The sequence below is a fragment of the Engystomops pustulosus genome, chromosome 10 (genome assembly GCF_040894005.1).
Source record: "Engystomops pustulosus chromosome 10, aEngPut4.maternal, whole genome shotgun sequence".
Taxonomy (NCBI): Eukaryota; Metazoa; Chordata; class Amphibia; order Anura; family Leptodactylidae; genus Engystomops; species Engystomops pustulosus.
This window is the reverse complement of record NC_092420.1, coordinates 96457330-96483056: the sequence shown is the minus strand read 5'-3', so window position 1 is coordinate 96483056 and position 25727 is coordinate 96457330. Positions and strand designations below refer to the sequence as shown.

Here is a 25727-nt window from a genome sequence, read left to right as displayed (position 1 = left end):
CCCCATGTGTCTGTGACACTATATAATGCCCCCTATGCAGGGCCGTATTCGCCACTAGGCTCTGTGGACATGGTGCCTGGGGCAGCCCGCAGAAGGGGAGCATTTAGGTAAAAAAACAGTTCTTTTCACCCAATCGCTGCCAGTGGGGCACCACTGTGTGACTACTGAGGCAATGGGGGCACCACTGTGAGACTACTGAGGCAATGGGGGCAGCACTGGCTCCTGGGGCATGGGGGCAGCATTGTGACTACTTGGGGGCAGCACTGGCTCCTAGGGCAGTGGGGGCACCACTGTGTGATTACTGAAGCAATGGGGCAGCACTGGCTCCTGGGGCATGGGGGCAGCTCTGTGACTACTTGGGGGCAGCACTGGATCCTGAGGCATGGGGGCAGCATTGTGACTACTTGGGGGCAGCACTGGCTCCTGGGGCATGGGGACAGCATTGTGACTACTTGGGGGCAGCACTAGCTCCTGGGGCATGGGGAGAGCATTGTGACTACTTGGGGCCAGCACTGGCTCCTGGGGCATGGGGGCAGCACTGTGACTACTTGGGGGCAGCACTGGCTCCTGGGGCATGGGAGCAGCACTGGGACTACTTGGGGGCAGCACTGGCTCCTGGGGCATGGGGACAGCACTGTGACTACTTGGGGGCAGCACTGGCTCCTGGGGCATGGGGGCAGCATTGTGACTACTTGGAGGCAGAACTGGCTCCTGGGGGCAGATGCTGTGACTATTGCCACTGTAGGGGCATAACTGTCATCTCTAGGGGAACAACAGAACTATTAAATTTGTCATAAGAAGGAGGAGGAGATGATGTCAAAATGAGGAACCTAACTTTTTGTGTTTCTTAGTCGTTAGACCCGAGTTCTGGCAGGAAGAAGCTGCCATATCCTCCAGATGTTATGTGTGAGCTGCCGGAATTACAGTTACAGTCACAATTCTTCACTTGAGCTTGGTTGTGGCTCCATTTTCATGGACAATTGCATTTATACATTATATATACTGTATATATGTTTATACATGACTATATATAACACTGCTCCTCCCAGTTGTCATATTACTGGCCTCTGTGGAGGGAGGCTTCTTATTCCCAATTTCTTCTCCATTTCTCCCCTGGTGTCAGATCTTCTTTCTTCTAGTTTCCATCTGGTGATTGCTGTGGACGACCTTCAGTATTTCTGTAAGTTCTGCTGTGGATACAGATTTCCAGTTTCTAGTTATTAAGTTTCTAGTGACAATGAGAATGTGTGATGGAAAGAGAAGAAGCTTCTTCTAGGCCCAAAGGAATCAGGAATAACGTAACCTTTCTAAAGGTTGGAGTCAACTTTATCCCAAAATGTATATTTAATTGGACGCTCCCAGCAGGTGTGTAACACATCTCCAGCGCATGTATAATGTCTGTGTTACATCTCCAGCGCATGTATAACGTCTGTGTTACATCTCCAGCGCATGTATAATGTCTGTGTTACATCTCCAGCGCATGTATAATGTCTGTGTTACATCTCCAGCGCATGTATAATGTCTGTGTTACACCTCCAGCGCATGTATAATGTCTGTGTCACATCTCCAGCGCATGTATAATGTCTGTGTTACATCTCCAGCGCATGTATAATGTCTGTGTTACATCTCCAGCGCATGTATAACGTCTGTGTTACATCTCCAGCGCATGTATAACGTCTGTGTTACATCTCCAGCGCATGTATAATGTCTGTGTTACATCTCCAGCGCATGTATAATGTCTGTGTTACATCTCCAGCGCATGTATAATGTCTGTGTTACATCTCCAGCGCATGTATAATGTCTGTGTTACATCTCCAGCACATGTATAATGTCTGTGTTACATCTCCAGCGCATGTATAATGTCTGTGTTACATCTCCAGCGCATGTATAATGTCTGTGTTACATCTCCAGCGCATGTATAATGTCTGTGTTACATCTCCAGCGCATGTATAATGTCTGTGTTACATCTCCAGCGCATGTATAATGTCTGTGTTACATCTCCAGCGCATGTATAATGTCTGTGTTACATCTCCAGCGCATGTATAATGTCTGTGCTACATCTCCAGCGCATGTATAATGTCTGTGTTACATCTCCAGCGCATGTATAATGTCTGTGTTACATCTCCAGCACATGTATAATGTCTGTGTTACATCTCCAGCGCATGTATAATGTCTGTGTTACATCTCCAGCACATGTATAATGTCTGTGTTACATCTCCAGCGCATGTATAATGTCTGTGTTACATCTCCAGCGCATGTATAATGTCTGTGTCACATCTCCAGCGCATGTATAATGTCTGTGTTACATCTCCAGCGCATGTATAATGTCTGTGTTACATCTCCAGCACATGTATAATGTCTGTGTTACATCTCCAGCGCATGTATAATGTCTGTGTTACATCTCCAGCACATGTATAATGTCTGTGTTACATCTCCAGCGCATGTATAATGTCTGTGTTACATCTCCAGCGCATGTATAATGTCTGTGTTACATCTCCAGCGCATTTATAATGTCTGTGTTACATCTCCAGCGCATGTATGTCTGTGTTACATCTCCAGCGCATGTATAATGTCTGTGTTACATCTCCAGCGCATGTATAATGTCTGTGTTACATCTCCAGCGCATGTATAATGTCTGTGTTACATCTCCAGCGCATGTATAATGTCTGTGTTACATCTCCAGCGCATGTATAATGTCTGTGTTACATCTCCAGCGCATGTATAATGTCTGTGTCACATCTCCAGCGCATGTATAATGTCTGTGTTACATCTCCAGCGCATGTATAATGTCTGTGTCACATCTCCAGCGCATGTATAATGTCTGTGTTACATCTCCAGCGCATGTATAATGTCTGTGCTACATCTCCAGCGCATTTATAATGTCTGTGTTACATCTCCGGCACATGTATAATGTCTGTGTTACATCTCCAGCTCATGTATAATGTCTGTGTTACATCTCCAGCGCATGTATAATGTCTGTATTACATATCCAGCGCATGTATAATGTCTGTATTACATCTCCAGCGCATGTATAACGTCTGTGTTACATCTCCGGCACATGTATAATGTCTGTGTTACATCTCCAGCGCATGTATAATGTCTGTGTTACATCTCCAGCGCATGTATAACGTCTGTGTTACATCTCCGGCACATGTATAATGTCTGTGTTACATCTCCAGCGCATGTATAATGTCTGTGTTACATCTCCAGCGCATGTATAATGTCTGTGTTACATCTCCAGCGCATGTATAATGTCTGTGTTACATCTCCAGCGCATGTATAATGTCTGTGTTACATCTCCAGCACATGTATAATCTCTGTGTTACATCTCCAGCGCATGTATAATGTCTGTGCTACATCTCCAGCGCATGTATAATGTCTGTGTTACATCTCCAGCGCATGTATAATGTCTGTGTTACATCTCCAGCGCATGTATAATGTCTGTGTTACATCTCCAGCGCATGTATAATGTCTGTGTTACATCTCCAGCGCATGTATAACGTCTGTGTTACATCTCCAGCGCATGTATAATGTCTGTGTTACATCTCCAGCGCATGTATAATGTCTGTGTTACATCTCCAGCGCATGTATAATGTCTGTGTTACATCTCCAGCACATGTATAATGTCTGTGTTACATCTCCAGCACATGTATAATGTCTGTGTTACATCTCCAGCGCATGTATAATGTCTGTGTTACATCTCCAGCACATGTATAATGTCTGTGTTACATCTCCAGCGCATGTATAATGTCTGTGTTACATCTCCAGCGCATGTATAATGTCTGTGCTACATCTCCAGCGCATGTATAATGTCTGTGTTACATCCCCAGCGCATGTATAATGTCTGTGTCACATCTGGGGGCCCACCTAATTCAGGGGCCCACCGCTGGACCTACCTATGGTCCAGTCCAAACCTGTCCCCTTTGCAAACTCAGGGCTTCTTACTTTATTTCACATCAAGAGTTAACTTGCATTAATCTATAGTCTTTTATTATATACATTCTGTTTATTATTTCTGTAGCTTAGACTAGTAGAAAGGGTTAATGAGCATTAAGAGATATTTCTCTCTGTGTATCTCTATCCCTCAGAGACGCTAGAAGTAAATGTCCACGGATTGTTTTGCAATAGATAAACAGACTTGTTTGCCAGACAAGCAGACAGCTTCTCCTTTAGAATGACAGGGGCTGACTGGAAAGTTGTTTACACTTTAGAAACTTGCTGCCATAGAATATTATGGGGAATCCATGAAAGTCTATGTCATTGTTTCTGTCCCGAAACGTAACCACTTTCATACCAGCAGGGTACCCGGCTTCTGAGGAAGGGAGGGACAGCTATTGATATTCCAATGGCCGTCGCATGTTTTCTAATACAGCTACATTGTGACGATCCTCTGTTTTTCCTACTGGAAATGTATGAATAAATGTACAATTGGGCGGGACTATTCTCAGTCCTTCAAGAGGTCTTAGTCCAGGTCTGATTCTGGTAGATCTAATGATTACACACATTAATAATAATACATAATAATGATACATTGGGGATTGAGTTTTTTTACTGAAATAAAAATGGATGAGATGGTGTGAGGTCTGCTTCATGTTATATTTTATTCTACCCCCATCTGTTGTGATATAAATCTTGTAATATTCTTTCATGGTTATAATCTGTACTTGATGACGCAGCTACACGCTGATGACGTCACGTCAGTGATGCTGCGGGGGTCTCCTCTGTGTCCCTTGTCTGTGCTGCGCGTCTCTTGCGGTCATTACGGTAGCCGGCCGCCGCCGCCGCCGCCGTATTCCCCCTGAGCAGCGCGCACTCCGCTCCCCAGCGCTCCCGATCTTCCCTCCGCCGGGAGCCTCCGTGTGGCGGCCATGGCCGAGCGCCGCGCCTTCGCCCAGAAGATCAGCAGGTAACGGGGGCCGCAGGCCGGGAGCGGCGGGGAGCACAGGCCGGACACAGCCACAGCCCCAGCTCATCCCCGACTGTCAGGCCGGGCCCCGGGCATTGTGTGCGGGAGAGGCCGGGGAGGAGGAGCCGGAGGACGGGGACAGGGGAACACAGGGAGCTGCACCCCCAAATATCACCCCCTACAATAACTACACCCTAATATATCACCCCTATAATTACTACACCCTAATATATCACCCCTATAATTACTACACCCCATGTATGTACACCCCAAATATCATCTCCCAATAATAACTGCACCCCAATATATCACCCCCTAAAATATCTGCACCCCAACATGGCACCCCTGGGAATAGCACAATGTAAATCCCAAATATCACCCCCTATACTAACTGCACCCTAATATATCACCCCTATAATTACTACACCCCATGTATGTACACCCCAAATATCATCTCCCAATAATAACTGCACCCCAATATATCATCCCCTATAATATCTGCACCCCAACATATCACCACCAATAATAACTACACCCAATATATCACCCCCTATAATATCTGCACCCCAACATGTCACCCCTGGGAATAGCACAATGTAAATCCCAAATATCACCCCCTATACTAACTGCACACCAATATATCACCCCTTATAATATGCTGCACCCCAACATATTATCACAGGACAACAGTATGTCTCCCAAAAATAACTGCACCCCAACATATCACCCCAATAATAACTGTACCCCAAATATCACCCCTGGGAATAGCACAATGTACACCCCAACATATCACCCCCTATAATAACCTGCACCCCCAACATATCACCCCCCTATAATAACCTGCACCCCCAACATATCACCCCCCCTATAATAACCTGCACCCCCAACATATCACCCCCCCCCTAGAATAACCTACACCCCAAATATTATCACAGGACAACAGTATGTACACCCCTAATATCATCTCACTATGATAATTGCACCCCAAATATTATTCCTGGGAATAGCACAACATATCATCCCCTATAATAACTGAACCCTCAAATATCACCGTGAACAGCAGTATGTACACCCCAACATTTCACCCTATAATAACCTGCACCCCAAATAGTGTGTACACCCTAAATATCTCCCTATAATAACCTGCACCCCAAATAGTGTGTTCACCCTAAATATCTCCCTATAATACCTGCACCCCAAATAGTGTGTTCACCCTAAATATCTCCCTATAATACCTGCACTCCGAGTATTATCACAGGATAGCAGTATGTATACCCCAAATGATTACCCTCATAGTAACCGTAACCCCCAATTTACACCCCCAAAACAATTACCCCCTATAATAACCTGCACCTCAAACACTACCCCGGGAATAGCACTGGGTACACCCCAAAATATCGCCCCCTCTATAATAATGCTGCACCCCAAAATAATACCCCTCCTGTGAGAACATAGTGTACACCCCAAAACATCACCCCCTATAAAACAGACCCCTGTAATACACTATATACATCCCAAATCATCCTCCCTATAGTGACCCTGCTCCCCAAAATATGACCTCTTATTATAGCCCTGATATCTGCCCCCCACAATATCATTGCATTATAATACCCCGATCTGACACCCCAATATTATCCCAGATACCATCACCTTCCCTAGATCCTGCACCCACACTCCTATAACAAATGTGATCGCCCCTCATCACCCCCATAACAGATCTGATATCTGCCCCCCACAATATCACTGCATATCAATATCACACCCCAATAATTCCCTAGCATTTAGCACCTGCACCCACAAATATCTCACCTGATGAACAGCACCCCACAATATCACCCCAGTACCACAACACATGACACCCCCGATGTCTGCACCCCATAATACAACCCCCTTGTAATATTTCTTATTGCTACCCCCCTAAATCCCCCCTTGAATAACTCCTGATACCTGCACCCCAAAATATCACGTCCTACTCTATCGCTTCTTGATGTTTCCTAAAATTTCATCCGCTTCTACCAGACCTCAAAAAATCTCATCCTTTTAAAACACTGAAATCTGTACCCTAAGATGTTACCCCATAATAACCTTGATAGGTGCACCCCAAATATTCACCCCCTTTAATAACCCTGATAACTGCTCCCCTATAGATCATGTCCTACAATAACCAATTGTGATAACTGCACCCCAAACCAGACCATTCCCAAAATGTCACAACCCTAAAAGAACTCTCAACCCCTGATACCTGCACCCCAAAATATCACTCCCTATCATAACACCCGATGGAAACTGCTCCCCAAAAGTCTTCAAAATCCAATGATAACCTCATTCCCTGCCCCCATTATATCCACCCCCCCAATATTGTCATTCTTCTGACACCCCCAAATTATGATCATCAGCCATAATAATCAGCCCAGAATCCTGCACCCCATATTTGTTACCTTATAATAACCCCTGATACTGTCAGCCCAGTACAACAACTCCCAGCATGTCCGGGCAGGGTGTAGGGAGGTCGGCAGGACAGGGGCGGCTGCCGGGGTTCTGTCTCCTTTTGATCTGTATCGTAAATTCCGGGCGGGATGAGGCGATCCCTGGAATACAATAGGAAGCGATTGTTCTAATGGATTTCTATAATTACTAGTAACAAGAGGATTATTGACAGGTCTGAACCAGGACCCGAGCCCCAGCCCGGCGCTGATCCAGTACAGGCCATATATAGGGAAGAGGACGATTATATCCTCCACACCCTCATAATATACTGATATAATACATGGAGAATACTGCACCGTAATCACCACTTACAACTGTGACTACACAGGACACAACGTGTACGGAGCAGGGATTATACTCCAGAGCTGCACTCACTATTCTGCTGGAGGAGTCGCCGTGTGTATACTACAGAGTAATTAATGTCATGTATGTACACAGTGACTGCACCAGCAGCAGAATAGTGAGTGCAGCTCTGGGGTATAATACAGGATGTAACTCAGGATCAGTACAGGATAAGTAATGTCATGTATGTACACAGTGACTGCACCAGCAGCAGAATAGTGAGTGCAGCTCTGGAGTATAATACAGGATGTAACTCAGGATCAGTACAGGATAAGTAATGTCATGTACGTACACAGTGACTGCACCAGCAGCAGAATAGTGAGTGCAGCTCTGGGGTATAATACAGGATGTAACTCAGGATCAGTACAGGATAAGTAATGTCATGTATGTACACAGTGACTGCACCAGCAGCAGAATAGTGAGTGCAGCTCTGGGGTATAATACAGGATGTAACTCAGGATCAGTACAGGATAAGTAATGTCATGTTTGTACACAGTGACTGCACCAGCAGCAGAATAGTGAGTACAGCTCTGGGGTATAATACAGGATGTAACTCAGGATCAGTACAGGATAAGTAATGTCATGTATGTACACAGTGACTGCACCAGCAGCAGAATAGTGAGTGCACCTCTGGGGTATAATACAGGATGTAACTCAGGATCAGTACAGGATATGTAATGTCATGCATATACAGTGACTGCACCAGCAGCAGAATAGTGAGTGCAGCTCTGGAGTATAATACTGGATAAGTAATATGATGTATGTACACAGTGACTGCACCAGCAGCAGAATAGTGAGTTCACCTCTGGGGTATAATACAGGATGTAACTCAGGATCAGTACAGGAGAAGTAATGTCATGTATATACAGTGACTGCACCAGCAGCAGATTAGTAAGTGCAGCTCTGGAGTATAATACTGGATAAGTAATATCATGTATGTACACAGTGACTGCACCAGCAGCAGAATAGTGAGTGCAGCTCTGGGGTATAATACAGGATGTAACTCAGGATCAGTACAGGAGAAGTAATGTCATGTATATACAGTGACTGCACCAGCAGCAGAATAGTGAGTGCAGCTCTGGAGTATAATACTGGGTAAGTAATATGATGTATGTACACAGTGACTGCACCAGCAGCAGAATAGTGAGTGCAGCTCTGGAGTATAATACAGGATGTAACTCAGGATCAGTACAGGATAAGTAATGTCATGTATGTACACAGTGACTGCACCAGCAGCAGAATAGTGAGTGCAGCTCTGGAGTATAATACAGGATGTAACTCAGGATCAGTACAGGATAAGTAATGTCATGTATGTACACAGTGACTGCACCAGTAGCAGAATAGTGAGTGCAGCTCTGGAGTATAATACAGGATGTAACTCAGGATCGGTACAGGATAAGTAATGTCATGTATGTACACAGTGACTGCACCAGCAGCAGAATAGTGAGTGCAGCTCTGGAGTATAATACAGGATGTAACTCAGGATCAGTACAGGATAAGTAATGTCATGTATGTACACAGTGACTGCACCAGCAGCAGAATAGTGAGTGCAGCTCTGGAGTATAATACAGGATGTAACTCAGGATCAGTACAGGATAAGTAATGTCATGTATGTACACAGTGACTGCACCAGCAGCAGAATAGTGAGTGCAGCTCTGGGGTATAATACAGGATGTAACTCCGGATCAGTACAGGATAAGTAATGTCATGTATGTACAGTGACTACACCAGCAGCAGAATAGTGAGTGCAGCTCTGGGGTGTAATACAGGATGTAACTCAGGATCAGTACAGGATAAGTAATGTCATGTATGTACAGTGACTGCACCAGCAGCAGAATAGTGAGTGCAGCTCTGGGGTGTAATACAGGATGTAACTCAGGATCAGTACAGGATAAGTAATGTCATGTATGTACACAGTGACTGCACCAGCAGCAGAATAGTGAGTGCAGCTCTGGAGTATAATACAGGATGTAACTCAGGATCAGTACAGGATAAGTAATGTCATGTATGTACACAGTGACTGCACCAGCAGCAGATAGTGAGTGCATCTCTGGAGCTCGTTACATCGTTAAGCTCTGTCTGTTGCTGTGAGAGGCTGTGTGCTGCTGCTGCTCTGAGCTCCACGAATAATCCACCTCCACCTGGGGCCTGCTCTCTCCCTTCCCAGGGAGGGGGTGGGTTTCCAGGCATGAGCCAGAGCGGCAAGCCCCAGGCTCCTGCTTCCCGGGCCAGGCCGGCGGGGGGCAGGGGTAGCCAGCTACCGGCCAGCGCTATGGAGGACTCAGGGGTGAGACGATCCACCAGGAGTCGTAGTAATACAGCTCCTACTCCCCCTGAGTCTAGTGTTAAGAGGCAAACCCAGAAGCTGGATGTCCATGATGGTGCGGGTGAGAGCGGTCCTTCCGGGGCTGGAGCCATGAAGCGGAGTGCTCACAGAGGTAAGGCTGACCATGCGGGGGGAGGCTGGGCGGTGCAGGGGCCCCGGGAGTCTTTGTCCACCTATGCCTCCCGGGTCCAGAGCCACCTCTGTGAGTACGAAGAGGCGACTAAGACCATCAGGAGGCTCCGGGAGGAGCTGCGATGTGCCCGCGCCAGGGCGAACACAGCGCAAAAGAAGCGCAAAATAGAAATTAATGGAGAAATTAACCACCTGAAGGCAGAGATTGCTAAGCTTGATAAAAGAAAAACTTTCATATTAGATAATAGCGGTCCGTTCAAAGAAAAACTTGTTAATGACGATAGATTTGCTCAGATGGCTGATAACAGAGAGCAAAGGCTGATGGGGTTGCAGCCTGCGAGCCAGGTGGAGGAGGAGGATGATGATGATGATAACGAGCAGCAGTTCCCACCTGGCGGCCTGCAGGAAGATCAGCAGGCCTCGTGCAGTGGGCCCCCTGCAGGACAGCCAGCAGTAACACCTCGCTTGGGGGAGGACAGTGACACCGGCAGCCAGGGAGGGGCGCTCATGGCAGAGATCCGGCTGCTCGAGTCCCCAGTGCGCATGGAGAACTTTTCCTTTGGTGATGAGCTCCCAGAGGAAGCCGCTGGGGGGAGCAGCCGGAGGAAGAGTAAGAAGACCAGGCCAAAGCAGCAAGAAGAGGTACGTTTCATCTTTACCCCCCTCCCTGTACACCCCCCCGGGCAAAGCGCAGGGTCAGCTCACTGTGCAAGCCCTGCTACCCAAACCCCCCCGAGTTCTGCTGTGGACCCGGTGCAAAGGTGCAGGGAGATTACAGGTGTGACATCTGGTGTGGCGATGGGCTCCGTCTCTGTTTGTGGTAACAGTGGGGGAGCAGGGGAGGCATCGGCCGCAAGGCCGGACATTCAGGGCGGCTCGGATGTGGCGATAACATCAAAATCCAGTGCTGTGGTGCGTCCCCCAGTGGGAGGGGGGGATAGCCCGGCACTGGTGGCAGCTTCCGGTGCCTCGGCGCCTCTTCATGCTGTCGCTGCTGATCACCCAGTTGAGAGGCGGGGGCAGTGTGGAGGGGTCGCTGAGGCTGAGGGCTCCGAACCTCCCAAACAAAAAGTATTATTTTGTGTCGGTGTTGGGGATAATGCACATTCTGTGGAGACTGGAGATCAGCGGCGCCTCACACCGGCTAAAGAGCAGCGGCGAATGTTACCAAGCAACAGAAAAAGTAAAATAACATCTGCTACCGATGATGCGGAGGGCACAAGTGTGACAAGAGTTGTGGTCCCCTTTGGGCGATGCTCTGCGAGGGGACCCCCGTCCCTTGTGCCCGAAGATGCGGAGGTGGTCATGTCCCCTGATGTTGGTGCTGGTCCAGCCAGTGTGAATGGTGTCAGTAATGTTGTGGTGGATAATGTGAATGGTGTGAGTGGTGCTGAATCTTTTCCAGCTTTGGGGGTGAGTGATGGAGTGACTGGTGGTGTGGGTGGCGCGGCTGAGGTGGGTAGTGTTAATGAGGAAGGTGCAGGGGTTGGTCCGGTTGCTCCCCCAGTGGCGGCCCCTATTAAGAGCTATGCCAGTGTCGCTGCTGGGGGAAGTAGGGTTCCATCATCCTCGTCTCTGGGCTCTGGGGACGGCTTTTTGCAACGGCGCCTCCTGCAGGCCTTACAGAAGGGAGAAAGGACGATCAATGTAGCGGGTCAGGAGGTTGATTTGTCATTTTGGATAGAGAGGCACGGCCTGTCTGCCTTCCGAGAGCAAAGAGGCAGGGAGACATCATGGTCGCTCCCGACAACCGGGCCGGGTGCTAACCGTAGGAATGTGGTCCGTCTTCGGTGGCGTGGCAGTGATGTGTGTCCCCCTCGGGCACGAGTAGTTGAGCTGCTGCTGAAGATGGACTTCAAGGCGGCTGACATCTTTGCCTTGATCCATCCCTATGGTACATCTGAGTTTGATATCAGCTTTGTTCGGCCGGAGGGGCTTGAGCTCTTCTGGTCCAACTATGAGCTGAGATACAACGAGCCCGAGTGGCGGGACTTTGCTGTGCAAGCAGTGTCCCGCCAGAGCGAACTCAAGAAAGTGACCGTTCTTACCCGTAACGAATCACTATCTTGCTTTGACATCATGACCTGGATAAATCGTTATGGAGAGGTACTGGGAGTACCTGAGAAAAATCGTGATGAGTATGGTATCTGGTCAGGGGCCTGGACCTTCATGGTGAAGTTGAGACGTTCAGGTAACTCAGTCGCCCACATCCCTTCATCAGCCTTCCTGGGGAGGGATCGGATCCTGATCTTCTACCGGGGGCAGCCTAAGCTGTGTCACAGGTGCGGTGACCCCACACATTTCAGCGCAAACTGCACCGTGCAGAAGTGTGCGTTGTGTGGGGGTGTCGGCCATCTTGCTGCATCCTGTACAGGGCAGATTAGGTGTAACCTGTGTGGTGATCTCGGTCACCCGTACAGTCGTTGTCCTCTTTCCTTCGCTAATGCAGGCTCAGCCTCAGCGGGTGAAAGCCATGAGGCTGAATCTGCTGGGGAGGGGACTAGCAGAGGCGGAGGAATGGAGGGGCCAAGGAAGAAAGACAGGAAAAAGACGCCTGCCCAGCTAAGGCGTCTAGAGAAGCGTCAACAGGAGAGAGAGCGGGGGGAGTCTCGGGCTGCTGGGACGACCTCTGGCGCTGTCCTGGAGACCACACCTGTCGCTGAGGCCCCAGGGGATGATGTACTGGATGAGGAGGTCAGGAGGATCGAGAAAGAGGAAGGTGCCACGTCCTCAGACTCCTCCCATTATGAGAGTATGGATGAGGATAATAGGGTGTGGCTAGAGGAAAAGCGTAAGCGTGGCGCCAAAAAGAAGAAAAAGGGTAAAAAGAAGGGGGGTGTAAGATCTTCTCCCTCCCTGACTAAGATACCCAAGGAAGGTGCAACCGACCCCCCGCTGGTCGAACTTTCAAATCGGTTCCTGGCCCTGGATGGAGCCTCTCCTGCCGATGAAGGGGCTGAGGGTGAAGGGCCAGAGGTGGCGGAGGGGCCTGCAGGGGGTGCCGAGTCTCCCCCTGGGGAGTCAGGGTCCTCAGGAGGGGAGACTGGCCCAGAGTCTGGAGACGAGGATGAGGGGGCAGGTCCTGGATCTGCCCCTGAAGCATCAGAGGTGCGGGAGATGGACACCACAATATGTCTAAAATGGGGGTGTTCATTTCCCGAGGGTGGTGGTAAGATGGGTAAAAAGAAAGCCATCCAACTCAATCACTCATGATGGCGGCACCCACTCCGTTGACGCTGGCGTCCATTAATGTCGCCAGCATTAAGTCTGATGCGGCTAGATTTGCGGCCTTTGATTTTCTCGGCCGTGTTGAAGCCGACATTTTATTTTTGCAGGAGACCAGGCTGCCAGATTTGGCGGCCGTGTTTAAAGCTAAGAGAGAATAGAGACATGGGCCTTCCTACTGGTCTCTTGCGGCCGAGCCGTATAGCGGAGTGGCGGTCCTTTTTACCGCACCGGTAGAATGCCGACGAGTTGTTGAGTTAGAAATGGGGAGGTGCCTGATCCTGGATGTCCTCATGAAGGGACAAGAACTTCGCCTAATTAACATCTATGGTCCCCAGTCCAAGTGGGACAGGAAGTGTCTCTTTATGAGGATCAAGCCCTACCTTTTTACAAGTCGGCAGGTGGTCTTTGGAGGGGACTTCAATGCTGTCACGAGGTCCCAGGATAGGGGAGGTTCCAGAGACAAGCTGACTTATGATAGCGTCGCTCTTAATAGCATAGCCAGTGAGGCTCGCCTGGTGGATGTCCACATCCGGCACACCCCAGGCCACGCGGGGTTCACCTATTATAGGGGTAGCTGCAGGTCTAGAATAGACAGGTTTTATTTAAAGGAGGAAGCCATCTCTTCAGCAGTGTCCGTTGTTGAGGTGGAGTTCTCCGACCACTGTCTAATTTTGTTTTCTCTGAATGTTACAGAGACCCCCCGGATGGGAAGAGGCTACTGGAAGCTCAATTCGTCTCTCCTGGAAGAAGCGGAGATAAGACAATCCTTCGAGGACTTTCTTCAGAGCCAGGTACCATTGCTGGGCCTTTGTAGCAGTAAGTCAGAGTGGTGGGAGATGCTCAAGAAAAGGGTGGCGAGATTCTTCCGCCAGCTCTCGAGCCTCAGGAGCCTGGACAGGTACCGCCTGTATCAGGGCCTGAGGAGGAAACTCGAGCATCTCGTCTCGACTGGAGGTAGTCGTGAGGACATCTCCAGAGTGAAATCCTTGCTGAAGAGGTGTCAGTACGATAGACACGCATCTTTGGTTTTTGAGAGGGATTACGGGAAATACCGCTCGCCCGACCCTTACAGAAACTGCAAGATGTCAGTGAATGGTAAAGTTGTCACGGGACTGGTTGACAGTACGGGATCCCTGAAAAGGTCCAGATCAGGGATTCTGGAGGTCGTCAGATCCTTCTACTCGCACCTCTTGGGCAGGAAGGATCTAGATCGGGATGTGATGTCGGCTTTCCTGGCTGAAACTGTCCCTGAGCCAGGAGTAGACCCCTCTCTTGATGTTTTGACAGAGATGATCAGGGAAGAGGAAGTCAGCCGGGCGATTGAAGGGCTCGCCCTCAAGAAATCGCCAGGTCCGGATGGCTTAACATCTGAGTTCTATAAGACCTTTAAGGACGCCTTGGTTCCCCTCTTGACTGAGGTATTCAATGAGTGTCTTTCCTCGGGCACTTTGCCGAAGTCAATGAGGAGGTCTGCCCTGATCATCCTGTCAAAGGGTAAGGACCGATCTCGTATTGAGAACTGGCGTCCCATAGCGCTTCTCAATACGGACAGAAAGGTTTTGGCAAAGGTGCTGTTTAATCGTCTGGTGCAGTTTGCGCCCCGGCTCCTTTCGGGGACCCAGCACTGCTCTGTTCCAGGCCGCAGTACATTTAGTGCTGTGCTTTGTGTCCGGGAGGCAGTGGAGCAGGGCAGGGCTGGTAACTGGAAGGGGTACTTGCTGTCCTTGGATCAGGCAAAAGCGTTTGATCGGGTTAACCACGAGTACCTCTGGTCTGTCCTTCTGAGGTATGGCCTGCCGGGGGAGTTTGTGAATTGGCTGAAAGTTTTGTACGCAGGGGCAGAGAGTTTCCCGCTTGTAAACGGTTGGATTGGCCGCTCTTTTGAGGTCGGGTCTGGTGTTCGCCAGGGTTGTCCTCTGAGCCCACTACTGTATGTGTTCGCGATTGACCCATTCCTTAGGAGGGTTGATCGTGGGCCGTTGGTGGGAGTCGGGATGGATCGGGCAGCACCGGAAGCCACTCTGAGGGTGGTAGCGTATGCTGATGATGTCACCGTTTTCGTGTCCTCGGGAGGGGAGGCGCAATGGGTGATGTCAGAGGTTAACCGCTACTCAGAGGCTTCTGGGTCCAAGATCAACCGGGATAAGTGTGAGAGTCTCTGGCTGGGAGAGGGAGGTCCAGGGTTTGATCTCCCGGACACTCTTCCAGGGCCCCAAGACTCTGCCAAAGTTCTCGGCATCGAATTTGGCCAGGGGGATTACCCCATGCAAAACTGGGACGGCAGGCTTAAGATCGCCGCTCAGAGGGTGGACCAGTGGAAGGGTTGGTCTTTGACCCTCAGAGAAAGGGTTAACCTGATTAAAACTTACCTGCTTCCGTTACTGATTTATCTGGGCAGTGTGTGCATGTTGCCAGAACCCCTCTGGACTCGGGTGTACAGTCTGTTCTTCCAGCTGTTATGGGGGAATAGGCTGAACCTAATCAAGAGGGAGGTTACTTACCGCACGAGGAGACAAGGAGGGTTGTGTATGGTCAACCCTGTGGTGTTCCTAGTGAATACCTTTCTTAAGATCAATGTAGCAAACCTCTGGAAAGAGAGGGCTCCTCCGTGGGTATACTCCTGCAGGGGATGGTTTCGGCCTTTCTTCCAGGAATGGGAGACAGGAGGACAAGTGAAGGATCTCCGTACACCTCATGGGCATCTTCCGGCTTACGCTACCCCGGTTCTGAAGGTGATTCGCCGGTGGGGTCTGGGAATGTGGGAGATCAGGACCATGTCGAGGAAAGTCCTTGACAAGAGGGTTCTGTTGACCCATTTCCAGAAGCCTCTGGCCCTCAGGGATTGCCCAAGTCGGGATCTGAGGGTGGGTTTGAGTTTATTGAATTCCATCAGGATCCCCTTGAAGTTTTGGGACGTGACTTGGCGCTGCTTCCATGGAAAGCTGTGTGTGAGGGACAATCTGAAGTGTAGGAGCTCTGAGGAAAGGGGTTGTCCCCGGGAGGAGTGCGGTGGCCTGCTGGAGAGCATGGACCACTTCCTGCTTCAGTGCCCCTTTAACACAGAGGTGTACAACCGGGTGGGCGCTTCCATCCATTGGCCCGGGTTGGCCGGTCTCTCCTATGCGGAGTGGGCCTATGGAGCATTCAGAGGCCTGGGTGGCCGGGACCGCTGCACGTTATTCTTAGTCAGTCTAGTGGTCAGGTACCACACGTGGAACGCACGGTGTTTAGTATCGACGCAGCGTAAAATCCTCCCGGTGGATGAGGTGGTTAGGAACATTCTGGGTGACCTGGTGAAGGTGCGCTCTCTGGAGTATGAGAGGCTGGGCACGGGGAGGGCCTCTCTCCTTTGGAGGGGGTTCTCCTTTAGTGTCCCTTAGTCTGTCGTCTCCTCTCCTGGTGTGGGGCTGATGCTGCACTGTAGATTTTTGTTTTGTGTTCTGAGGTTATAGTGATGTAGGGGCTTGCAGGCGCCGAACCTGGGCTTTATGTGGTTTTGATTGATGTTGTTGAGATTTTATTTGTATTCTGTTTTCTTTATGTTATGTTGTAAATACTGTATATATTGTATATAATGGGGTTTGGGACATAGTGTTAGGTTGGGAGGGGGGTGATGGTGGTGGGATTTACGAACTGACCTTGGGCACTGGTCTGGACTACTTAACGCAAACTTTGGACGTTAGACCAGTGTCTGGGGGGAAGGGGAGGGTGCGGGCGAGGGATTTAGTTTAGTGTAGTGTTGTGTGTATGTATTATGTGTTTGTTATTATATATTAAAAAAAAAAAAAAAAATGGGTGTGGGATGTGATCTGTGTGGGGTGGTTTGTTATTAGAGGGTGTGGGGTGGGTTTATGTATATTTATAGTCATTTATGTTTTATTTGTGGGTGTGGCTTGTCTTATTGTTTATTGGTTTGGTTTAGGTTGTGATAATCGGTTGGGTGGGGGTTGTGGTATTTGGTGTTCATTCATTTCGGTGTATTTTAAGTTATTGTTTTTACTAGGTGTGAATGTGGCTGGACCAGCAAGTAAGATATTGTATATATTGTATGTTATGTTTTGTTTGTATTGTTATGTTTTTTTTACTTTTATATAAAATAAAAGATCTACAGGATGTAACTCAGGATCAGTACAGGATAAGTAATGTCATGTATGTACACAGTGACTGCACCAGCAGCAGAATAGTGAGTGCAGCTCTGGGGTATAATACAGGATGTAACTCAGGATCAGTACAGGATAAGTAATGTCATGTATGTACACAGTGACTGCACCAGCAGCAGAATAGTGAGTGCAGCTCTGGAGTATAATACAGGATGTAACTCAGGATCAGTACAGGATAAGTAATGTCATGTATGTACACAGTGACTGCACCAGCAGCAGAATAGTGAGTGCAGCTCTAGGGTATAATACAGGATGTAACTCAGGATCAGTACAGGATAAGTAATGTCATGTATGTACACAGTGACTGCACCAGCAGCAGAATAGTGAGTGCAGCTCTGGAGTATAATACAGGATGTAACTCAGGATCAGTACAGGATAAGTAATGTCATGTATGTACACAGTGACTGCACCAGCAGCAGAATAGTGAGTGCAGCTCTGGGGTATAATACAGGATGTAACTCAGGATCAGTACAGGATAAGTAATGTCATGTATGTACACAGTGACTGCACCAGCAGCAGAATAGTGAGTGCAGCTCTGGAGTATAATACAGGATGTAACTCAGGATCAGTACAGGATAAGTAATGTCATGTATGTACACAGTGACTGCACCAGCAGCAGAATAGTGAGTGCAGCTCTAGGGTATAATACAGGATGTAACTCAGGATCAGTACAGGATAAGTAATGTCATGTATGTACACAGTGACTGCACCAGCAGCAGAATAGTGAGTGCAGCTCTGGAGTATAATACAGGATGTAACTCAGGATCAGTACAGGATAAGTAATGTCATGTATGTACACAGTGACTGCACCAGCAGCAGAATAGTGAGTGCAGCTCTGGGGTATAATACAGGATGTAACTCAGGATCAGTACAGGATAAGTAATGTCATGTATGTACACAGTGACTGCACCAGCAGCAGAATAGTGAGTGCAGCACTGGGGTATAATACAGAATAAGAAATGTAGTATATTTTCATCTTCCAGCAGAATTTTGAGTGCAGGCGGAGACTTTCTTAGATTGTGTAACGGACTACACTGTACTGTACAGTGCTGAATAATATTATGGTTTACTCTTCTCTTCTGTTCTCTATTATCAGGTGTCATCTTTCAACCCTCATTCCATTTGCATTAGTCACACAGACCTGAACAGTTGCTGGAATTGGGGAATTCGGCAAGTTGTGCCTAGGACACAGAGTCTATTATTTATACGCGTAAAGATTTAAATTACTGATTGCATCCTTTATTATACTCCAGAGCTGCACTGACTATGCTGCTGCTGGTGCAGTCACTGTGTACATACATGACATTACTTATCCTGTACTGATCCTGAGTTACATCCAGTATTATACCCCAGAGCTGCACTCACTATTCTGCTGCTGGTGCAGTCACTGTGTACATACATGACATTACTTATCCTGTACTGATCCTGAGTTACATCCTGTATTATACCCCAGAGCTGCACTCACTATTCTGCTGCTGGTGCAGTCACTGTGTACATACATGACATTACTTATCCTGTACTGATCCTGAGTTACATCCTGTATTATACTCCAGAGCTGCACTCACTATTCTGCTGCTGGTGCAGTCACTGTGTACATACATGACATTACTTATCCTGTACTGATCCTGAGTTACATCCTGTATTATACTCCAGAGCTGCACTCACTATTCTGCTGCTGGTGCAGTCACTGTGTACATACATGACATTACTTATCCTGTACTGATCCTGAGTTACATCCAGTATTATACCCCAGAGCTGCACTCACTATTCTGCTGCTGGTGCAGTCACTGTGTACATACATGACATTACTTATCCTGTACTGATCCTGAGTTACATCCTGTATTATACCCCAGAGCTGCACTCACTATTCTGCTGCTGGTGCAGTCACTGTGTACATACATGACATTACTTATCCTGTACTGATCCTGAGTTACATCCTGTATTATACTCCAGAGCTGCACTCACTATTCTGCTGCTGGTGCAGTCACTGTGTACATACATGACATTACTTATCCTGTACTGATCCTGAGTTACATCCTGTATTATACTCCAGAGCTGCACTCACTATTCTGCTGCTGGTGCAGTCACTGTGTACATACATGACATTACTTATCCTGTACTGATCCTGAGTTACATCCTGTATTATACTCCAGAGCTGCACTCACTATTCTGCTGCTGGTGCAGTCACTGTGTACATACATGACATTACTTATCCTGTACTGATCCTGAGTTACATCCTGTATTATACCCCAGAGCTGCACTCACTATTCTGCTGCTGGTGCAGTCACTGTGTACATACATGACATTACTTATCCTGTACTGATCCTGAGTTACATCCTGTATTATACTCCAGAGCTGCACTCACTATTCTGCTGCTGGTGCAGTCACTGTTGTACACTTGTCAAGCCATGGGTCAAACTGTGTCACTCAGGTTTGATCATAGCTCAGTAACAATCCTGTATCGGCGCCTCTATTGTTCCTGTAGTAATTTACCAGTCCGTGTTGATGAGGAGGACATGACGGGTCAGTGGGGCGCGAAGATTTTCTGTGTCCTAGATTCTTGTTCTTTATATTGTTGCCTCAGTTTGGGGTGTCAAATATTTTGCCCTGATTTTATTTGTTATTCCTAGAAATCCCATCTACATCCTGCAGGACTTGTTCTGTGTTCTCAGGGTTTCTGTTACAATGTATCAAACTTTATTTACAAATATACTTGTTGTGTAGATTCTCTCCTGTCAATATTTAAAGGTTTGTTTTTGTTGTATAACACATTTTCCCATTGTCCACTGAATCGGGGGTTTAATCTTTTGGGGATTGATTGATGTCCCCCCTATCTGCAGAACTGGGGACCACACGTTTCTTTGTCCTATACTACATAGGACTTTGGTATTGGCTTGTCCTGGAAGCTTTCCCAGAAGTCACATATAAATTTCCCTCCTCTCCACTGATTTTGGGGACGGTTTAAAGGACAAGCTGAAGTCCTAACCTTTATTTGGCACCTCGGGGAGTCTTGGGACTTCCATTCTACGTATCCCCAAGGGTCCCAGCAGTGATTAGATTGTGAGGGAGTAGTTATGGCACCCAGACAAAGCCCCTCTAGCTGTGTGATTCTGCAGGAGGCTTTATTCCCAATATCTTGTTTAATGGTGTTTTTATCTCAAATTAAAAGGGATAATCCTAAATCTTTTAGACTCCCAGAGTTTTCCTCTTCCCATTATTAAAAAAAATACTCCACTGATAAAATCAATGTGATAACTACAACTCCCAGCATGCCCTGATAATCTGCAGAACATCCATATGTAAGCTTTATCCTGCCTGCTTCCTCCCCTTGCAGTGCATGAAAGTTTCTTATTTTGGGGTGCACAGCCGGGGTCCCCTGGTGACATGGCCCTGGCAGCCTGTAATTTAGGGGCGCTGCCCAGTGATTACCCTCCACCCATCGTCCTCTTCTTGTTTCTCTATGGAAAGAACATCACATACCGAGTCATAGGATATAACTGTATATCCTGTTTACACGACTGACGCGGCAGTATATGTGACTTCTGTTCTATATGTGCAGATGTAGCAGAGCTGAGCCTGTCATGGCTACAGCAGGGAAACAAATATTGGATTCAGTGGAACTTAATGTTTGGTCCATTGCCCTTTGTTTGAAGCTTTAGAGCAGTGGTTCTCAACCTTTCTAATGCTGTGACCCCGCAATACAGTTCCTCATGTTGCGGTGACCCCAAACCATCTACAAGAATATTGTATTCGTGCCAAAAAAATGCAATAAAATCGTGGCTCTGATGGCTTTAGGCGACCCCTGTGTTTTGATCATTTGACCCCCGCCGGGGTTGCGACCCACAGGTTGAGAACCACTGCTCTAGAGGTTGGACGTCTCCTGTAGTTTGCAGCAGGGATTGTGGCTCCTCCATATTGATCTTCTCCAGATCTTTTAGGTTTTGGGGAGGTCGCTGGGTAACACTGAGCTTCAGTGCCCTCCATAGATTTTGGATTGGGTTAAGGTCTGGGAAGTGGTTGGACCTCTCCAGTACCATGAAATGCTCCTTGGTTGCCCTGGCTGTGTGTCTCGGGGTCATGACCCTGCCACGACCCTTTAGTGCACTTACCAAGGAAAGGAGGGTGCAGAAATCTGGCGATACATTGTCCCTTGCGTCCTCCCCTCAATACAGTGCAGTCCTGACCCCCCCCCCTTTCACGGTTGGGATATTGTTCTTGGGTTGTTCTTATTTTTCTTCTTCCTCCAAGGGTGATGCATAAAGTTCTGTTTTGGTCTCATCTGATCACACAACCTTCTCCGGGTCATCCAGGTGGTAATCAGGCCCGGACATGTTCTGTTGTGAGCGGAGGAACCTGTGTGTCCTGCAGGATTATAATCGGTTTTAACGGAAACTTACCATCAACATCCATCCTAATAACCCAGGGACATTACTCCTAGATCCAGGCACTGGGACTGTGGTATCTACTTATATCTGTAATCCATGACCTCCTTCCTTTTACAATAATGAGCCAGAAGTGATGTGGGGGGGGTTTTACCCGAACCCCTCTGTGCTATAACTTCACCGGCTGTTACACTTCCTCCTCCCACTGTGTGAGATTACAGCAGACAGAGAGGGTGGGGGAGACCATGTAACAGCCCGTGAAGCCGCAACATGGAGTGGCTCTGGTAACACCAGAGACTCATTAGCATCGTTTTGAAAGTTGATTTTAGAAGGAAGGAGGCCACGGATAACAAATATAAGATTATTACCGCAGTCCCGGTGCCTGGGTCTATGAGTAATGTCCCTGGTTTATCAGGATGGATTGTGATGGTAGATTTCCTTTATTCTATGTTCCACCCATTTGTTATCAAGTTACAAGAGGAGTCATTTTGCCATTTTTGTCGCCCTCCCAGTCCTGAGGTTGTTGTATATTTTGGGACAGGGCATCAGATCACATCTATAGTATAAGGCGCCCAGTGCCAGTCCTCACTCTGCCCCCTATAGGTGATCGCCTTCCTATCCCCCCCCCATAGTTGTCAGGCGTCGCCTTCCCTCCTTCTAGCTGCCGTTTTCCTTACATTTTAATGTTTTCTGTAAATATGTAATTCCCGGCCGTCCATCATCTGAGCCCGGAGCCGGATCCCATCAGTCTGCGCCGCACACAAAGATCTATTGACTCTTCTGCTGCGGCTGCAGATATTTTGCACACGGAGGGCGGATGGACGGCCGGGGGGCACGTTCTGCACATCGCAGCTTCTGCCGCCTCCGCTTTTTATGGGGCTCAGAATGTCGCTATTAATATTAATCTGTTAATGCATAAATATCAGACACGGAGGTTTGGATTGGAGATAATTGCGTCTTGTGAGAGCTGAGCCTCTTAAAGGGGCCGCTACACCTGAAGTAAAAGGGGCTCCTCATACTGATGTCATGGCAGTAAATCATTGTAAATTCTTCTGATATAACAATCCTGGAGCTCAGCAATCGTACTGCGCCTCTGTTATCCCTCCTGGAAATGTACAAATAGATCCACAAATGGGTCACAGGGCGGTTCCTGCGCAGTGTATATCCATGTTGTCTTGCATGTATCAGAATGTTTGCTTATTGTGTCAATTTGATACATTTTACATATATTATTAACCTTTTCTTTGCAGGACTGTGGCCGCAGAGGTACGCAAACAAATCTCAGGACAATATGGCTCCCCGCAGCTTCACAAAAACCTGAGCGTTGGTGGAGGAGGGTCGCACCATGCCTCGGTAAGTCTCAGCTATTGCTCTCTGGTGTCATGTGGGCAGCTGTGCATCCATACATTACAGTAGCTGCTGCCGCCCCTAGTTGTAACTCTCTTGTATTTTTTTCAGGTCCCTCTTACAGAAGTGGTCGACCCGGTGGATTTTGAGGAATATCTCACCAGTCATCCGATAGTCGCGGATTCCGGCCCTTTAAGAGATCTGTGTGAATTTCCCACGGACGATGTGGAGGTGGTCTACACGCCGCGGGAATGCAGGACGGTGGTGTCATCCGTGCCGGAGGAGAGGTAAATCACTGGGGTTAGGGTTCGTCGGGTCACAAGGTCGCACCGTGATGTCGCAGGTAGTGATCACACGAGGCGCAACTGTGACGACACCGCTCTAACATGAAGTTCTGTGCTGCTGGATTTTTGGTCACGGATCCTGGTATAAGTTGTTTGGCTTTTCTTACAGTGAAATGGACCCACATGTCAAGGATTGTGTCCGGAGCTACACCGAGGACTGGGCCGTCGTGAACCGCAAGTGAGTGACCTATGGAGCGTATACAGCAGCCGTATAGGATGATATAAGGGATGGGTCTGGGAAGGAGAGGACCTCATCATGGAAATCCCCATGCCGGATTATTGGCAGCTAAAAATCCCCACAACTTCCCCTTTTCTATAGCAGGGGGATAATTGGGAGGGGGTCTGACTGCTGGGACCTCCACTACTCACATGACTGGGGTCCTGTGTGAATGGGTGGGGATTATGTACGAAATTCTTTCATCTCTATATCAGCCAAATAGGGTGGGAATACCCCCCCCCCCCCCCGTGCAATGGTTATCACACAGGTGGAAATAGTTATCACCCGCCTTGTCTATGAGGCTTGTGCTTATACACAGCAGCCACTAGAAGAAGCAGAGCTTCAGTGTAAAGCATGGGGGATACATAAGGAATGTGACGTATATCAGAGATTCTATATGTGACAGATACCACAAGCTGGGCACAGGCTTCAACCCAAACACCTTGGACAAGCAGAAGGAGAGGCAGAAGGGACTTCCCCGGCAGATCTTTGAGTCCGATGAAGGTCCAGAGAGCAGCACTTACCAGGACGAGCAGGTGACTGGTTGTATTATTTATAAGGAATCGCAGTATTAAAGGGATGTTCCCATTTACGCCAGTAATTGTTGTTGTTTGAATAATGAAAAGTTATACAAATTTTCAATATACTTTCTAGATCAATTCCTCAGGGTTTTCTACATCTCTGCTTGCTGTCATTCTGTAGGAAGCTTCATTGTTTCTTTTCAGGGATATAACGAGCCGCGCACCTGTGTGATATAACGAGCCGCGCACCTGTGTGATATAACGAGCCATGCACCTGTGTTATATAACGAGCCATGCACCTGTGTGATATAACGAGCCGCGCACCTGTGTGATATAACGAGCCATGCACCTGTGTTATATAACGAGCCATGCACCCGTGTGATATAACGAGCCGCGCACCTGTGTGATATAACGAGCCATGCACCTGTGTTATATAACGAGCCATGCACCTGTGTGATATAACGAGCCGCGCACCTGTGTGATATAACGAGCCATGCACCTGTGTTATATAACGAGCCATGCACCCGTGTGATATAACGAGCCGCGCACCTGTGTGATATAACGAGCCGCGCACCTGTGTGATATAACGAGCCATGCACCTGTGTTATATAACGAGCCATGCACCCATGTGATATAACGAGCCGCGCACCCGTGTGATATAACGAGGCGCGCACCCGTGTGATATAACGAGGCGCGCACCCGTGTGATATAACGAGGCGCGCACCCGTGTGATATAACGAGGCGCGCACCCGTGTGATATAACGAGGCGCGCACCCGTGTGATATAACGAGGCGCGCACCCGTGTGATATAACGAGGCGCGCACCCGTGTGATATAACGAGGCGCGCACCCGTGTGATATAACGAGGCGCGCACCCGTGTGATATAACGAGGCGCGCACCCGTGTGATATAACGAGGCGCGCACCCGTGTGATATAACGAGGCGCGCACCCGTGTGATATAACGAGGCGCGCACCCGTGTGATATAACGAGGCGCGCACCCGTGTGATATAACGAGGCGCGCACCCGTGTGATATAACGAGGCGCGCACCCGTGTGATATAACGAGGCGCGCACCCGTGTGATATAACGAGGCGCGCACCCGTGTGATATAACGAGGCGCGCACCCGTGTGATATAACGAGGCGCGCACCCGTGTGATATAACGAGGCGCGCACCCGTGTGATATAACGAGGCGCGCACCCGTGTGATATAACGAGGCGCGCACCCGTGTGATATAACGAGGCGCGCACCCGTGTGATATAACGAGGCGCGCACCCGTGTGATATAACGAGGCGCGCACCCGTGTGATATAACGAGGCGCGCACCCGTGTGATAT

General features: G+C 48.4%; 1 protein-coding gene across 15 annotated transcripts in view; it reads left to right on the top strand.

The window, feature by feature from the left end:
• The first annotated feature begins 4727 nt into the window (after positions 1–4727).
• Positions 4728–25727, top strand: part of DOCK7 (dedicator of cytokinesis 7) — a 101297-nt gene continuing 80297 nt past the window's right edge. For 8 of the 15 annotated variants that reach the window (XM_072128974.1, XM_072128971.1, XM_072128970.1 and 5 more), the window contains exons 1-5: positions 4734–4906; positions 23214–23316; positions 23422–23597; positions 23764–23832; positions 24278–24407. In XM_072128974.1, the coding sequence (XP_071985075.1) occupies positions 4869–4906; positions 23214–23316; positions 23422–23597; positions 23764–23832; positions 24278–24407 (516 nt within the window). In that variant the 5' untranslated portion in view covers positions 4734–4868. Of the gene's footprint in view, positions 4907–23213; positions 23317–23421; positions 23598–23763; positions 23833–24277; positions 24408–25727 lie in introns of all 15 variants that reach the window. The other 7 variants (XM_072128978.1, XM_072128977.1, XM_072128973.1 and 4 more) reach the window with 3 other exon arrangements.